Below are 17944 nucleotides of genomic sequence, written 5' to 3'. Positions count from 1 at the left end.
GATTCATATACGCTACTTCAGTTAAGGCAAACCGCGTGTATTCGCAACTGTGTGTAATGCAACAAGCGTATATCCAGTAAAATTATGATTCAGTTAGTTGATCCTTAATGAATGCATCAGAACATTATTAACCATATGAATAGTAAACAGGAGTAGTAAAATAGAACAGATCATCACACACAAGAAGCACACATGAACACCATGATGTAAGGTGGAAACCAATGTGGGTGAAAACCACATGCTGCAATATGTCTCTATCTTCTTTCTATTAGAAACTTCTTTTTACAATTGATTTTGTACTGGTGTAGTCTTATACGAGTACATAGGCTGCTACCTGCAGAAGGCTACAACCTTCTCTCACTCTCCAGACTCTCCTGGAAGGGAGCTACAACCCCCTTAGCTCTTGTACTAGCCGATCCATTTACTAGTGCGTAGGTACCGACCTACTAAATGCTCCAACCTTCACTCTTTCTCCAGCTGCTACTTGAAGGGAGCTATCACCCCCTTAGCTCTTGTACTAGCTGAGGTACTAGTACGTAGGTGCTGACCTACAGAAGGCTTCAACCTTCTCTTTTTTTTCCAGGGACCACATTTCATAAATTTTTAGACTGGATCCATGAATATCAATCAAACATCAAATAGATCTGTAATCAACCAACTTCCTTGTACAAATATTGAATCAATAACTTCTCAGAACACAGTACCAGAAACCAGACACCAATTCATAACCCGAAACACTGTAGTAATAAACAAAAGAAGCTAAAACATATTTCATGAAAAGTCTGCTACTTCACCAATAGAAATCTACGTACATAGCTGATATGTCAAAGCGAACCTACATGTATACGTAGTATTCACTTGCTTCACTTGCGGGTATCCATGCCTCCACTGTGTCAATCCTCCGGGTATCCGCGCCTCTGCTGTGTTGATCCTGTGGAATACGTGCCTGTGCTCTGTCGAATCTACAGGTATTCGCGCCTCTGCTCTGTCAATCCTGCGGAATATGCGCCTGCGCTATGTCAAACTCGCGTATATCCGCACCTCGCTGTGTCAATCCTGCCGGTATCCGCACCTCTGCTGTGTCGATCCTGCGGAATACGCACCTGCGCTGTGTCGAATCTGCGGGTATTCGCGCCTTTGCTCTATCGATCCTGCAGAATACGCATCTGCGCTATGTCAATCCTGCGAGTATCCGCACCTCTGCTATGTCAATCCTGCGGAATATGCGCCTCCACTATGTCGGACCTGTGGGTATAGATAATTTATCCCTTTTCTTAATCAGACCTAGATTATTAGATTTATAGATCTAATCATGCGCCAAAGAGATCTCGACCAATCAGTAGATATTAACCATCTTGTAATGCTTAGGTTCCTCCTTGATTCAAGTCCAGCTATAACTCACCAATTGATCACTAGTATTTCAGATCTTTGCTCTTCTCAATATATTCAACCCATTAGTCCTCCCAATCCAAATGATCTCCTTTCCTTTTTATAGTCTAGGCCTTACTCAAACCATGGTCCAAAACCATAGAGATCCAATACTAGGGACCCAATACCTGGGTTCAATACTTTAGATGCAAAACCACGGACCAAAACCATAGGTTCAAAAATGTCGGACTAGATACCATGGACCAACCATAAGATTTCCCACGTGCGCGCTTTTCTCTACATGAAAGTGCATGTACTGTACGCACGCATGTTTTGATCGGTACACCTGCGTATATGTACGCACCTTTTGATCGATGCACCTGCGTATGCTCGTGGCTTTGTGATAAGGAACCTGCGGGTATCTCATTTTCTTCCATTCTGAAAGCCTGAACTATGATCTGCCATTTGAGTGAGTTGCCATCAAGGAAAACACTTATGTCATTGAGCCAAACCTGTGCCAAACCTGTGTCATAATGCCAACACCTAGATAATAAAGCCTAGAACTAGAATCCAAGCCTTGTTAATGATTTCATTACGTGAGAAGTCTTTCCTCCAATTCTTCAATGTGTTGGTGATGCTGAGTCTGTCTCTATCAGTTTTCCTAAAGACTGAGGCTGCTCAATCCCACGAGGTAGAGGTAAAGGGGCAGTGGTTTAGTAAATGCTACATCCTTTCTTCCTGTAATCCACAAAGATGGCATTTGGATGGGCCAACAAAACCTCTTTTCAGAAGATTCTCCCAAGTCAGAATCTTCTTTTGGTGAATTAACCACATAAATAACTTGACTTTCATCCATTGCGGGTTCCTCCAAAGGCTATTCCAAACCTAGTCAGGGTTTGGATAATCAAAACCTAGGGCCATGCATTTAGCTTCTTTGAGTTTAAATATGCCTTTGGTGTTTCGGCCCCATCTCAGTTGGTCAAACGAGGAAGACACTAAAATCTTCCTCTTTTCCAAGTCTAGAGCCAGGGAATCTGCCTGTGCTTTCAAAGGACTCTCTTCGTTGTAACCAAGATTCTTCCACATTCACCATTTTCCAGTATCCCTTACCTGATCCCAGAAGTCATTTAACATGAGTAGACCTTTGTTATCATTGTCATTTTTGAGAGCGGTTTGTTCTTCTCTAAACAAATTTGGTTCCTGCAGCCAGTTATCCTCCCAAAACTGTGCAAGGTTCCCAGCTCTCATCTCCCAGAAACTATGCTACTAGACAATGCCTCTATTCTCCCAAGCAAGGTTCCAAATGTGGGAGCCCTTGATGTGCCCTGACATTCTGATATGATCCCTCTCCTGAAAATTCTTTGCATATTTCTGCTTCCAAAGCTTTGCCCAAGGGGTTGCCAATTCCTTCAGCCATCTCCACCAAAGTTTTTCTCCTGAAACTCTACTGAGGATTTCAAGGTCATGAAGCCCCAAACCTCCATGGGCCTTAGGTTTGTAGAGCTTGTCCCAAGCTACTAACGCTCACTTCTTTTTCTCTTCCCCTTTACCCCAAAGAGAATCTCGTTTAATACTCCTGATTTGTTGTATAACACCTTTTGGAGCAGGGAGGGTTGAAAACATGAAAATGGGTGTAGAATGCAGAATAACCTTTGTAAGCAAAAGACGTCCCACCAAGTTCAAAGACCTACAGGTCCATTTCCTGACTTTATCCTGAAGTTTATTGGTGACCGGTTCCCACACTCGCTTCCTTAGAGGTTTGTCAATAAGAGGAATTCTAAGGTACTTGGAAGGTAACTGAGCCCTTTGAAACCCTAGAATTCTGGTGAGGTTCCTCTGAATAGCAATGCCAATATTGAAAAAAAAAACTTTTGATTTGTCAAGGCTTACCTCTGTACCAGCCGCCAAAGAAAGGTTGTTCAGTATCTGTTTGAATTCTCTGCCTTCTTTGACCGTAGGAATGCCCTGCAACATTATATCATCCACAAGTTGTTGATGAGTAGAGGCATCCCCATCTGGGGTAAGTTTCAGACCCTAGATTCTTCCTTCACCATTTGCTATTTTGATCGCTCTGCCTAGTCCTTCCATCATGAGAACAAATAGGAAGGGGGAGAGTGGATCCCTTTGTCTGAGACCCCTAGAAGGTATAAAGGTTCTAGAGGGAGATCCATTAAGTAGAATTGAGAAACTAATCGAGGATACAAGGGCCATAACCCATCTTATCTAGTTGTGGTTGAATCCATAAGCTCTTAGCACCTTGTTGATGTACGCCCAAATTAGCTTATCATAAACTTTCGCTAGGTTTGGTTGCATTATCATACCAGCTTGCTTCTTGCTCTTAAGAGAGTGTACCACCTCATGTGCTTATATGATGTTGTTGAGAATCTATCTTCCTTCCACAAAACGAGTTTGCTCCTCTGAAACGAGAGCATGAAGAAGAGGCTTTAGCCTGTTATCAATCACTTTGGAGATAATTTTGTACACCACATTACATAAAGCTATGGGTCTGAATCTATCCAGTGTCATAGCTTTTTATTACTTTGGAATCAAAGCTATGAAAGAGGCATTAAGAGATTTCAAAATAGTTTTGGATCTTATAGAGTCTTCCACAACCTCAAGGATATCTTGTTTGATTGTTTTCCAGCAAGCTTTGAAGAAATCCACATTGAAACCATCAAGGCCAGGGGCTTGCCCGTTTTTCATCTCAGTGATGACGTCACTAACCTCCTCTTCTAACACTGGCCTATTAAGATTGTGGTTGTCTTCCCTAGTTACAAGTTTAGGAATGAACTTTGCGAATTCGTTAATGAACCGTGATCTATCAACAAGATGCTTCTCTGCTATGCTACGGAAGTGATGAACTAGGACAGATTCTATTTCTATGTGTGAGACAAGCTCTTTCCGTTGAGAATCTTTGAGTTTGGAAATTTTTTTATGAGATCTGCGATCCAAATTTCATCTATGAAAAACCTTTGTGTTTCTTTCTCCTTCTCTAATCCATTACACCCTCGATTTCTATCTCCATAAAATCTCCTCTTGTAAGCACCGATCCTCCCATTCGTTCTGCAAAGAATCAACCTGAATTTTCCTTTCGTCATAAAAACCCTCTAGGATGTTGATCTGATTAATCTCCTAGATTTTCTTCTCAACTTCTTTTTTGGCTTTCAAAATTATTGCCAAACTCTTGTTTATCCCAATCTTTAAGCCTAGATTTGATGTGCTTGAGTCTCTGCTACAGTATGAACATTTTAATGCCTTGAACGGGCCTATCTTCCATCCACCATTTGTCAATATTGCTGGTGAAGTCAGGGTGAGAGAGCCAGATATTTTCAAACCTAAAGGGTCTGTTCCTTGGTGTACCCATAAAAGTAGCTTCCATCTAGACAGGCCAGTGGTTCGAGCCTCTGAAGGGGAGGATTAAAGCTGACATATCAAGGCCTTCGATAAGGAGTTCCTCTAAGATTATGAATCTGTCTAATTTAGAGGCAACTTGAGAAGCTCCTCCTCTCTTATTATTCCAAGTAAAAATGCCATTTGTTGTTTCTGTGTCCACTAGCCCCATGTTATTCATGAAGTTCTAGAAGACAATGGACTCCCTGCTTAGTTTCCTTGTACCTCCTTTTTTCCCGTACGAGATCTGATCATATTGAAATCCCCTAGTAGAATCCAAGGCATATGAGGATGTTTGTCCCTCAGCTCCTCAAGGGATGTGAGAAGCTTTAGTTTGTCTTCTAGTTTTGAGGGCCATAGACATTAGTGATCATGTAGATCTCCTTATCCCCCAAAGGTTGAGTCACCATCGATAGATAATTCTTAGAAGCTTTAGCATCCAGGATTCCAAGTTTTTGAGGATCCCATAGAGTGAGAATCCCCCCCACCGAGTTATCTTCTTTTACCTCTGGATACTCATACTTGATTAACCATTTGTTGTGTATCTCTCTGATCTTGTCCATTGAACATTTTGTTTCCTGAATAAAAATCATATCTGATTTTTTTCTTTTATTCGACTACTAAAATTTCTTTGTTTCCTTTTACTTCCTAGACCCATAATGTTCTAGGTTGTAAGCTTCATTAAGAAATGTTTGTAAAGGAGTAACTGGTAAGATCCTTCATCTTACCTGAGTTAATCATAAGTTTTCCACATTCAGACAATAGCTCATTCTATTTCTTCCTTCCTCTTTTCCTACCCAGGTTCTTTGAAGAAAGCATTGGTGTATCCTCCATCGTTTTCACTCCCCTATTCTCCTGGCTATCATGGTTTATTTTGACTCTAGAGCACTTTGTTTTTTATCTCTAGAGGAAGAGTTGTTGAACCTTGTCAAACTCCGCTTTTGGTAGAGAGTCAACCGCTTTGGTGATTCCCTCCTCTAGAAAATTTTCTAGATCTAAATTCTCCCTCTCTAGAATCTCCTGCAGTTCATCGTCTTCTATTCTTTCCTCACTTGGAGTCATCTCATGGTCCCTACTAAGCTCCATCATATTTGGCAAATCATCCATTTATTTGTCGTTTTCTAGTATCTCCTCCATGTTAGCATCCCCTTCCTTCTCATTGTGAATATTCTCCGATTCCTGGTTTGTCCCATTGTTTTCAACTTCTTCTTCTAAGATCTTGAAACTATTACGGTTTGTTTGCCCATCTTCAGTACTTTTCTTTTGGTACCTCTTGCCTCCTTTCCATTTACGCCCTACCTTAGTAAAGCCTTCGGGAACCTTGCCTGTGGTGGCTTTTGTGTTGATCTCCAGTTTGATCAAATGGTAGTCTCTGTATAGGTGCCCATGTTCATGGCACTTACGACACCTGAATGGGACGTGTTCATAGTCTACTGTTTGCACCCATTCCTCGTCATACACTTCCAAAATGATTGCATCTGGAAGTGCCTCAGATAAGTCCATTTCCACACAATTCCAGGCAAAGGAAGTGTATTTGCCTCTTAAAGTAGTATCTGAGATTTTTATAAAATGACCTAGCTTGTTACCAATAGCCTTTAGAGATTCTAGCAGCCAATAATCTAAAGGAAGGGAGTAGAGTCTTATCCATACCAGTACCGAGGTGAAAGTCTCTCATTCTGGGACAAAGTTCATTACCCATGGTCTCATGTAAAGGCCTACAGACACGTAAAAATAAGGTCCTCCTTCGAACACTTTGTCTTTGTCCTCTAGGCTTGTGAACACCGCCATGAAGAAACCCTTAGACCCAAGGTGAAGGTCAATTTTCCCCTTTGGTTTCCAGTGGTTCCTTATCCATGTTTAGAAAGCCTTCTTTGTCAGCCAGATCCCCATGAATTTATAGATAACAACATATTCGCCATGTGTTCTCTGTGCACCTGCAGCGCTGGGTCACTTAAAACGACTCGAGGAATAGTGGTCCCCTTGGGTTTACATGCTCTTGATGTTTTCATGGGAGAAACTTTCTGATTGTTACCCTTTGTTCTCTTCTCCTTACTATGTTCCTCATGGTTCTTTTCCTGTTCTTGAGGTCCGATGGTTTCCGATTTTTCATTATTCGTAATCTATGTTTCCACCTCCACTGGTTTCTTCTAGCGATGGGAACCATCTCCCTTGCTTTTTTCTGCAACTACTTGACTGTAGGAGGGAGCAGAACTCCCTCCTCCTCCCCTCGCCATGGTAACCAGCTACACAAACCCTAAAGCAAAACCCTAGATCAACACAGTATCTTCAAAGTAATTTGCCTAGCATACATCAATCTTAATCGTAGATCCCATGGAGCTATACTTAAGGTTGTGGTACTTTACCTATTGTATGTTTCAGAAGCTTTTATGAGCATATTTTCTGGTCGAATTTGTCCAAATTGTGGTAAGGATTTGTTAGAATCACAAGTTTGAGTTATTAACTCTCCACAATCCAAGTGCAATACAAATTTTTCGTAAGTTTAGTTCTGATCTCCAAAATAAAAGTCCTATAAAAGATTTTCATGATGCTAAATCCATATATGCACTCAAGAATGTATTTAAAACAATTCAAATTCAAAATTTGACCAAAAAAACCAAATTATATATAACCCTTCAAATTCATTAAAAGGAAAAAAAAAAAAAAAAAACTTTGAAATCATTCTTATTTACAATATTATATGGTAAAAAAATTTCCTTTCTACTCCTTTTTCTCTATTTTATAAAAAACAATTTGCATGATTTTACTAGAATATTGAAAAACTTCAAAAGTTAAATGAAAATCATTCCCCTATCTACCATTCATTTATTGTTTATTTGGAAATAATTACTATTCTTTATAGTGATTTTTTTTAAATATACTAAACCTTTTACTCAAATATCTTTTCTTTTAATTCTTTATTTATATTATTTTACCCCGTGTTTAATTATTTAAGTTAATATCAAATTTGGTGGGGCTAGGTTTATATTTAAAGAGATTTAAACCCCACTTTATTTGTATAAACTGCTTATTCATATTGGTTAATTTTTAAACGTATTATTTTAATTATTTTCAATACTTCAAAACTAAAACATCCTTAATCGTATTTTTCTATTTCATATCTTTAAATACACAATTTATCATAAACACAATGTATTACTTATATGTGCAAGATATTTATTCACTCAAGATATCCACTTCTTGAAAAATCCAAGGATAATGCATCCATTAAGCCCTGCTTGAGGTAACAAGGGAAGCTGCGAGGCAGCGAGTCCCTGCATCAAGTTAACCTTTGTCCGGCCGGAAGTGTGCACACTAGCGTTCTCCTCTAAGCTTCTAGTTAGCTCATCGAAAAGACTGACTCCCGGGCAAACTAAGGTCCTGTCAGATTGCATAGCACATGCTAAAAGCTGCGATGCCTGCCAGAGGTATGGACCAATGCAGTACAAGCCGGCTTCCGACTTAGACCCGATTATCAAGCCTTGGCCATTTCGAGCTTGGGCAATGGATATCATCGGACTATCCCAGATCGTCAAGTACACAGTCATGCGCCATACTCACAGTCTTTACTAGGACCTCTGCTTAGTCTAGAAGCTCTAGTCATAGAATTCTCCTCTAAGCTTCTAGTTAGCTCATCAAAAAGACTGACTCCCGTGAAAACTAAGGTCCTGTCAGATTGCATAGCACATGCTAGAAGTTGCGATGCCTGCCAGAGGTATGGACCAATGTAGTAGAAGCCGGCTTCCGACTTAGACCCAATTATCAAGCCTTGGCCATTTCGAGCTTGGGCAATGGATATCATCGGACTATCCCAGATCGTCAAGTACACAGTCATGCGCCATACTCAGAGTCTTTACTAGGACCTCTGCTTAGTCTAGAAGCTCTAGTCATAGAATCACTTTTAGACATAGAACCTCTAGTCTTTGCATAGCAAGTCAATCACAGCCAGGAGTAGCCTTAAGGGCATAGCCAAGTAGGTCCTATTTGATGTGGCATCAATGATATACTGCCTCTCCTTTGTGAGCTTGATATGCTAGTTTCGTAATCATCGACATCCCAACAGAGACGATAAAAGCATAAAAATGAGAGTTTTAGCAGCCTGCCAGAGGTATGGACCAATGCAGCACAAGCCGGCTTCCGACTTAGACTCGATTATCAAGCCTTGGCCATTCGAGCTTGGGCAATGGATATCATCGGACTATCCCAGATCGTCAAGTACACAGTCATGCGCCATACTCACAGTCTTTACTAGAACCTCTGCTTAGTCTAGAAGCTCTAGTCATAGAATCACTTCTAGACATAGAATCACTTCTAGACATAGAACCTCTAGTCTTTTCATAGCAAGTCAATCACAGCCAGGAGTAGCCTTAAGGGCATCGCCAAGTAGGTCCTATTTGATGTGGCATCAATGATACACTGCCTCTCCTTCATGATCTTGATATGCTAGTTTCGTAATCATCGACATCTCAGTAGAGACGATAAAAGCATAAAAATGAGAGTTTTAGCACCATGGCAGATCCAAATGCATAGCATCAAGTTAAAATAATCATTTCTTATGAAAAATTGTAACATGTGAAGAGTACAAGACAAGCACGACATTATGCCTATGAAGCAGATTATGCCTATAAAGCAAATTGATACTTTTTTCAGACAGTTTTCATATATATAGAAAAAACGAAACTAGAATACTGGCATCAATGATACACTGATTCTTTAGATTCAAGGAGCGCTGTTATTTCTAATCAGGGCAGTCTGCAGTGCCTCTCCTTTTTCAGCTTGATATGCTTGTTTTGTAACCATCGGCATCCCAGCAAAGACGATAAAAGCATAAAAATGAGAGTTTCAGTACCATGGCAGATACAAATGCATAGCATCAAGTTAAAATAAGCATTTCTTATGACGGACTGTAATATGTGAAGAATAAAAGACAAGCACGACATTATGCCTATGAAGCAGACTGAAACTGGAATACTGGTTAGATTCTTTAGATTCAAGGAACGTTGTTATTTGCAATCAGGGCAGTTTGCAGTGCTTCTCCTTTGTCAGCTTGATATGCTAGTTTTGTAATCATCGGCATGCCAGCAGAGACGATAAAAGCATAAAAATGAGAGTTTCAGCACCATGGCAGATCCAAATGCATATTTGAAGCATCTGTCGTAGACCTGTAACAGACAAGGAAGCGGGGAATTAAGACAACGCGTAAAGTAATGCAAAAATAGGCGTGAGATTCAGAATTTTGACTATACAACTGAAACATACTCCATAATCATATGCTCTTCGTTCAAGATGTTATTGTTTTCTTGGTTTCTTTTTTCTTCGTGTTTCTACTTTTACGATGTCGATAATCAGAAGAGTCATGAGAACAAGTGCTAAGAGAAACAATGCCGCTAGTTGAGTAAGTTGGCTTATGCTAATGGATTCCATGTAATGTGAAGCAGAGAGATGTATGTCAATATCTAGGTGGAGAAGGTGGTTTTCTTTTGTAAGCGAGAAATTAGGCATTGCTTTTGCCAATTTATAAAAGAGTTCAATGTGTTTGCAAACTGGTTTTAAGTGTGAATGGAACTGGGTTTTTGAGAATATTTTACTGTACAACCAAATAAGGAAAGCCATGCAAGATCACAAGACTTGAATGCGGGGTAAACTGCTGACACGTGCAGAAGTAAGTACGTATACGGATTGATTTGGAATGGATCTGAAATACTTGAAGATCAGATTGGAGGAGGCCAGTATTAAATGATCGCTATAAAACGGAGAACTTACGTTAAGTGAGCAATCGATTGGCATATGAAATGATGTATGTGACGGCAAAAGTAAATGGGAGATTAGGTGATGTATCTGACATCAGGGGCAGATCTCAAATGAAATCTTAGGGTTAGATTGCGGCCAAGATATTCTAATAAACAATTTGCAATTAAGCGATCTATCTGACATCGGAAGCAGATGGCATATGAGATGATGTATGTGACGGCAATAAAAGAGAAATTAGGTGATGTATCTGACATCAGGGGCAGATCTCAAATGGAATCTTAGTGTTAGATTGTAGGTCACTATTTTCTTGGTCTTCCAACTACTTCAGAAAGGATCATGCATCAATCCACTGACCACCTATTCACCTTGATTAATCAATGGATCTGCTTTGGTCTTTGACCAATATGTCCTTACCCTACTACATGCCAATCTTGATTTCTGGAATGTCTTATGTCATTATTTATATGCTGCAGTATACTAGAATGAGAAAGATTTGAGAACAAATGCAAAGACTTCCTGTTTAAAGTCTAAATAAGTCTTGTTCTAAGCAACTCATATTTGGGTTAAGTTATTATATTCAACAAACAAAGATCTTTGACAAGTATCGTACTGCTTGACTAATAGTAAATGCTTAAGCATGTACTAAGGTCCATAAGTTGAAAACTTTTGATCCCTTAAAAACATTATAACCCTGATTCAGACTTTCCTTTTCAATTAAGCTGTTTGCAGTATTGTACCGCATACATAGAGCAAAAGAACTACAACAATATGTGAGCTGTTTGTATCAAGAAGACAAGAATTAATTGGCCAATGCTTTCATGGCATCCCTTTATGTTCAGTACTGCTGCCCATGATAGGCATTAACCAGTGTTTGGATTGGGTCAAAACTGTGTAATGAGCGGGTTGATCAACAGACCCCCTTGACCAACATAGTCCCTCTCATGTGTGTTGAGTAGATGTAATAAATAGGCGTTGAATACGAATAAGAGAGGGGTGTAACCATTAGTACTTGATACTGTACTTCAATGATTGAACTAAAGGATACATAAGAGGTATATGACAGAAAATGCAGCTGGTATTAAGTACCCAACCTTGAACCTTAAGGTCAAAACTCTTTGCTAATCTAATTGAAATTCATAGCCTTCATTCAGGCCTCTCCAAAATATGTTGATGACTAGAAACTATGTTACGTTTTCTCATTGTCTGACTTCTTGCATGGCTAGTTTTTCAGGGTTATCTGGTTGGAAATGGAATTACAGATGAAGCATTTGACAGCACACAGGTGCCTTTTGCACATGGAAAGGGACTTATTTCAGATGAATTATACCAGGTGTGTACCCTGCAACAGCAAAATAAGATACCATAGAATCATAGGCACAATTTTTGTATTCTTCATACAAGGATGGTAGTTCTAAGGATGCCATTTGACTACTAGTCTAATATGGTATTATTTTACGAGTTGTTTACTGTTATGTTTAGAGAATTTAAATCAGTTGGCATTTCAACAGGTGTTGAATATAGAACTTCTCCATACTTGTTGCTGCAGGCAGTAAAGGAGACTTGCAATGGTAGCTATTCGTATTCCACCAATGCTTTTTGTCAATCGAAGATATTAGAAGTGTGGGAGGTAATGCTTGTAGTCCACTCCTGAGATGACATTAAAGTATTGAATATACACAGTTCATTACCTCAAGGTGTTGGTATACTATACAAGTTGCACATTAGTATAGATTCAATGTCATGAGAAGTTTAGGATACATGACTAAAACAGTTACACATAAATTGTATAAACATGAAGATGTCACCGTTCATTACCTCAAGGTGTTGGTATACTATACAAGTTGCACATTAGTATAGATTCAATATCATGAGAAGTTTAGGATACATGACTAAAACAGTTACACATAAATTGCATAAACATGAAGATGTCATTGCAGCAAAAAGACAATAATGAAGGTTCAAGAAGCTTCAATCAGTTAGCTTCCAAGAAGCTTCAATCAGTTAGTTCCTTACCTGGATCGCTTTTGCTCACATATTATTATCAGCACATAAAAATTTATCTCTACCCAGGAGCAGGCCCAGTTACGGATCCATTGCCTACATAAAATTCAAATCAATTCCAACAATAAATACTCTAAGGGATAATGGAGAACTCGCACTTGCACCAAAAATACTAAATTAACTCCAAACCTATTGCAAATATTGTAATTTCGATAGGAATATCCACAAGAAGATGCAAATATTGTGGAAACATGTTCTTCAAATCAAAAGACAAAGAATTAAATAAAAGCTGGCCTCATAAAATAACAGGCATTTATTGAGTAAAGATAAGCTATAATAGAAACATCAGAATGCAATGTTGCAGGAAAATAAATGATAACAAAGACTATAAGTATAGCAATCGTACCTTGTCTCCATTATTTCTGATCAGGTTGCTGTTCTCTAATGCAATAGGCTATATACTCTAAGTTGTAGAATAAATATCAGTATCTACTAAATATTTTCAGATAGCATCTGCATGTGCTACCTATCAACATCCTTTCACTCAGGGTTAGCCAAAGAGAAAAATGCAATACTGTGATCTGGTTGCTTGTGTTCCTCCTCTAACTGGATTTCACCTTTTGTTAACCACTCTTATCTACGGGTTCTCTTTCCATAAACATTAAACTCAGAATGAGCAGAAAACTCAAACAGCGATGCCAAAGGTTCGAGTTTTAAAAACGTGAATGCAGCCCATATGTTGACCTCAATCTCCCTCATCAAAACATATCAGAAAATTAACACAGCCGGCCAAAATGTAGCTCGAGATATGGAAATCTGTGCTCCTATAATTCTATGTTTCATGGCCAAAAAATATCGTCTTTCCATAAGGAAACCAAATCCATGAACTACAAAAACCCCATGGAAAATAGAAACCTATGGATCTATGGAAAAGAGAAACCTATGGATCGATTACTAGCATTTAGTTAATGGATGGAAATTGTTTATCGGCCATGAACCTTTATTAACAAGAGAGTCCGATACTTCAATGCAGATAATGCAATAAGCACACCTTTACAAGAGAATTCTTCCAAAAAGAACTTATTAACACCGGTTCTTAACAGAAAACTTGTTAACAGTGGTTCTTGCATCCCATCCCTTTTAAAGAAGGGCTCAAAGCCTCAATCAAACATGGAAAGCAAGAACCCTCCATTAAAAGTGCTGCAGGACTACCTTTGCATCGTATTATAGCGAACACAAATCGGCAAGCTAAACATCGATAGAAAACTCGCAGTAAGTTTCTGCATTTGATCTATTTACAATGAAATCCCAGCACTCTGAACATCAAGAAAACTGAATACTTCATAGAAAAGTAAAATAATTGGCAATGGACTCTAAATTTTTATCGGCAAATTCATTTAAACTGTTAATAGTACCTTCAAAACATCTCACTCGAAAATCTCCATGCTAAAGCAGCAACATGCTTCATCTCATGATCAAAATTAAACCATGAAATAATCCATGGAAACACAATACCCTACCATCCGCACAAAATCCACAAAACTAAATGCAATTGTAAATAGAAAACTGCAGCAAAGAAAATTGAAATGAAAATATCCACAATATCTATCACTTTTAATCTCTTTCCAATGAAGAAACGTTCAAACAAGAAAAAAATCGCAGAAACGGCAAAACGACAGGTAATTGCCACAAAATCCATTGAACTTTTACAGCAAATTGCGCAGCAGAGGCATTGAAAGCCAAAACCGGCCCGAAGAACCCGAAGAAAAAGCAAGCTATGATCCAGCGCGGAAAAAATCAATACCGGTAATTAAGATTTAATAACTGGAAGTATATGCCTAACCTTCAACCAGCTCCGACTTGTTTCTGACATCGACGCCATAGTATACAGCCCGTCCAGACTTGAGAGCCTCAGCAAGAATCGAACTCTGCTCTTCGTTTTCATCCAAAGTCATTGTACGAGCAAAATCGGCAATTCTTACGATCCATCGACCGGATTCCAGAAGTTTCCGAACAAGATGACGAGCCACAAATCCTCGTCCTCCCGTCACAACGCAGCAATCAAATTCTACTGCCGGGAAATTTTTCAAACCCTCCTCGATCGCCATTGACGAGCTGGAAGCGAAATTGAAGGAATTCCCTTGCTCTGCAGATTTTTATGCTTGAGACTGACTTGACTGGACTGGTTTTCATGGACATGAGGACAATTCGTTACTTCCTGATAGATTGATTACCGTCTTTTACTGTGTATATATTCTTAAGCAAAGGTGGTTAGGTATGGTCGGCTGATTAAAGTCACTTTTTGTGCCTTAAAAGAAAAGGAAGGAGAATGGCTCACCATATATTTTTACAGTATGATTCCCTCTCAGCTCAGACCAGGTAGTTGTACACGAGTAAAAGAAGTATAACCTGAAATGACCAAAGAGGGTATATTAGTGATGTAATTTAACATTAAAAGGGAACGAAGCTCTTGGAAAACTAAAAATTAAAACACGTCCATGTGGGCCCTGCTCACCTCCTTCTCAGTGGGATAGCAGGGCCACATGGCTCACCTCCTTCTCTGTGGGATAGCATGGAGGCACTAAACCATGCCACTTAACATTGTATCATGGTCATATGTCAATACAGGAGGCAGAAGGATAATCCAACTGTCCACTGCACATGCACCAGTTTTTCAATTTCATGGCCTTCTAGGTTTGTCTCATCCAGCTGCCAACACTCCCAGATGAGCAGAACACATTAAGCCCTGTTTTTTTCATCTTTTCGCAGAATAGTGGTTGTTTACAAGACTGACTCCTCCTCTGTGTGCTCTATGACATGAGCCTTCTGCTAAGGCCCTCCCTGGTTGGTTTTCTGGTCTGTGTTGCCCTTTCTTCTTGGCCCCTTTTCCTTTGCCTTTGAAATTGGCCGCAAAGGCCTGCTCGGAACCCTCTGTCTCAGTGTTGCTCCCGAACTGTTTCTTCCATCCGTCCTGCTGTAAGAGCTTGTTGCAAAGCTCTCCAAACTTCAGGTAAACATCCGTAGCTCTGAATCTGGATTTCTATGTATGTCATCCTGGAGCATAAAGCCTGGAGTGCCGCCTACGAAGGCCAAGAAACCCTAGCGTCAGGCTCTACCTTCTCCTCTTTCCTTCCCTGCGTACGCATCGGTATGCCCCGGGCCGCCGCCCACCCAGGTTCACGCTGTATGAACAAAATGAGCTCTGTACTTGTTAAATCGGCAAATCTGTATTCATCCATCAAAACAGTGTATGCAGCTTGTGAGTATCAGAACAGGCCTGCCATTGCCTTCCCTGTGGGGGTTTTGCTGCTCCATATGCACATTGGTCAGAGGCGTTGATATTGGGGATCCCTACCAGCCGTAGCCTATCTATACCCCCATGCCACCCACAAGAAGCCGAGGGCCGGACTCTGCTGAGCGGGTGTAGCGTGTTCAGGTCTAAAATAAGATTGATGTCCATCACCCGGAAGACACGCTTCGACCTTTCCCCCCTGACTGAATGCCTTCGATCAAACCTATCTTGCTGCTTGCCTTCTCCCTTCCTGCCTGATAGGATATATTACCCATAGTCCCCCGGGACGGGGCTTACCCTACAGAACCTTAGTTCCTACTTCGCATTGATGCTATGTTACATACGATGCACCTGTTGATGAGGATCATGCGACAGACACTGAGTTGCAGTCAGCTAGTGCCAGGCACGGACACCTGCACAACACCTGTTAAGATCAAACCATAGCATACCCTGCAACCTTAGCATATACCTGTTTGCAGATAATACGAATTAACGAATTAATGCTAGCATTAACACGAGACCGTTGACGGTCAGCCATAATGAACTGGGCCTAAATAGCAATTTAACCTATGTTCGGGCCTCTTCCGCCTCGGGAAGAGGCCAAATAAGATGGGAAAGCTTCAGCGGGGAATCAGACTTTGGCTATCTGGGGAGAACACCGCACAGCGCATTTCCGAACTTTATACTAAGCACCGTATAACACACTAAAAAAACTGTAAACTAATGCTAAGTCGAAGACTAACGATTACTATAGTCCCTGCCGATTGCGAGATGGCAGGGACTAATAAATAATATAAGGCAATGTATACCCATTGAAAAAACCTAAATCTATTGCATGATCATCTTAGAGCGAAATCTTGGAATCATACAATCAGTCAGGAAGAATGTTACCTTTATATGGCCTCAATATAATTATCAATCACTCGAGCATCTAGTGATGAACGGTCGACCATATAACCCAAGAGTTTGCCACTGAAATAAGCTTTGCAGTGCTCTACGATAGACCGAACAATTACTGACTTCACCATAACTACCTTGACCGCGAATATCTATCATACCATGTTTCTTCGGTAACTTATATCTATTCTACCTTGTTTTTGTGAGAGCTTAGAGAACTCCGTGGAGCGACCTGAAGATCCACAAATTAGATAACTGTAAGTAACTTTAAAGAGAAATGAAATTAAAAACTAGATACCGGACGGCGGAACCTACCAACATTCGCGTTTAAACTTCTGCCTCAACCATCTGGGCTATAGTTTGATGCATTCTTTTGAGGAATTATTTGGTGGAGTAACTTCTCTAAGTTGTTGTTAGAAGATCCTCCATCCTGGACAGCGTGCTTCGCAGCTTGTTTCAGTTTTCCAACTCTTTTCCTCATTTTAACTCCTTCCTCTCCTCCTATCAAATTCCTCACCAACACTGCCACCTCTTCCCTCTTCACCGTCTTTTTTAAATGCATTCCTATTGCCCACTCTTCACAAATGAATTTCGCATTTATATGTTGATCGGCCAAAAAGGGCCAGCATATCATCGGCACTCCCGCGCTTATGCTTTCCAACGTGGAGTTCCACCCGCTATGAGTGAGAAACCCTCCCACAGAAGGGTGGGACAGTACTTTTATCTGGGGCGCCCACCCCGCCAACAGACCTCTATCCTTTGTTTCCTCAATGAATTCCTTTGGCAATATGGCAGATTCACCATTAACTATATCTGGCCGGATAACCCACAAAAAGTGTTGGTTGCTGGAGACCAATCCCCATGCAAATTCCAGTAGTTGTTCATTGGACAAAACTGCAATGCTTCCCAAACAAACGTACACGACAGAACATGGATTCTGTGTATCCAACCATGTGAGGCAGCAACTTTCTTCATTCCACATACTCAATTCATCTGAGGGTCCATCTTTACTCTTACAATGAAATGATTGAGATAGCAGTAGAGGACCGATGGCATATACACGGAAGTTAACTGAGAGTGCCTCCAAAACTGGGCGTTCCAGTTCTTCGAATGTGTTAACTAGTAATGCAGCTGCTGATAATGTACCTTGGCCTACCATTATTCCACTCTGAACACCCGGATCCGAAATGTCTGTGACTAAGAGGATGTTGGGCAGCTCCCTCAACCGCAGCGGGGGCATTCCTGGGA

At 40.3% G+C, this 17944-nt stretch overlaps 1 protein-coding gene across 3 annotated transcripts; it reads right to left on the bottom strand.

Moving 5' to 3' along the window:
- Positions 1-9738: 9738 nt before the first annotated feature.
- On the bottom strand, positions 9739-14767 carry LOC149254318 (3beta-hydroxysteroid-dehydrogenase/decarboxylase-like). 3 transcript variants are annotated; one of them, XM_089457019.1, is made up of 3 exons: positions 14351-14767; positions 12520-12603; positions 9739-9917 (listed from the first exon to the last, which is right to left on the bottom strand). In XM_089457019.1, exons 1-2 carry the CDS (start codon positions 14613-14615, stop codon positions 12569-12571), a joined length of 300 nt encoding a protein of 99 aa, XP_089313145.1. In that variant the 5' UTR covers positions 14616-14767; the 3' UTR covers positions 9739-9917; positions 12520-12568. The 3 variants fall into 3 exon arrangements, with proteins under 3 accessions (XP_089313145.1, XP_089313142.1, XP_089313144.1); XM_089457016.1 differs by lacking the exon at positions 12520-12603; XM_089457018.1 differs by lacking the exon at positions 9739-9917 and having other exon boundaries at positions 12393-12603.
- Between the last annotated feature and the right edge of the window lie 3177 nt (positions 14768-17944).

This window comes from Pinus tabuliformis, chromosome 7 (assembly GCF_031772625.1).
Source record: "Pinus tabuliformis cultivar Carrire ecotype Pingquan chromosome 7, CPIR1, whole genome shotgun sequence".
Classification (NCBI taxonomy): Eukaryota; Viridiplantae; Streptophyta; class Pinopsida; order Pinales; family Pinaceae; genus Pinus; species Pinus tabuliformis.
Note: the sequence above shows the minus strand (reverse complement) of the source record. Positions and strands in the feature narration are given on the sequence as shown.

Excerpts from the sequence above, each read along its gene's own strand:
- LOC149254318 (XM_089457016.1), bottom strand. The coding sequence starts at position 14,615 with ATGGCGATCGAGGAGGGTTTGAAAAATTTCCCGGCAGTAGAATTTGAT. Across the intron at positions 9,918-14,350 it reads CAAGTCGGAGCTGGTTGAAG|GTCTACGACAGATGCTTCAA; the intron begins GTTAGGCATATA and ends TGTCTGTTACAG.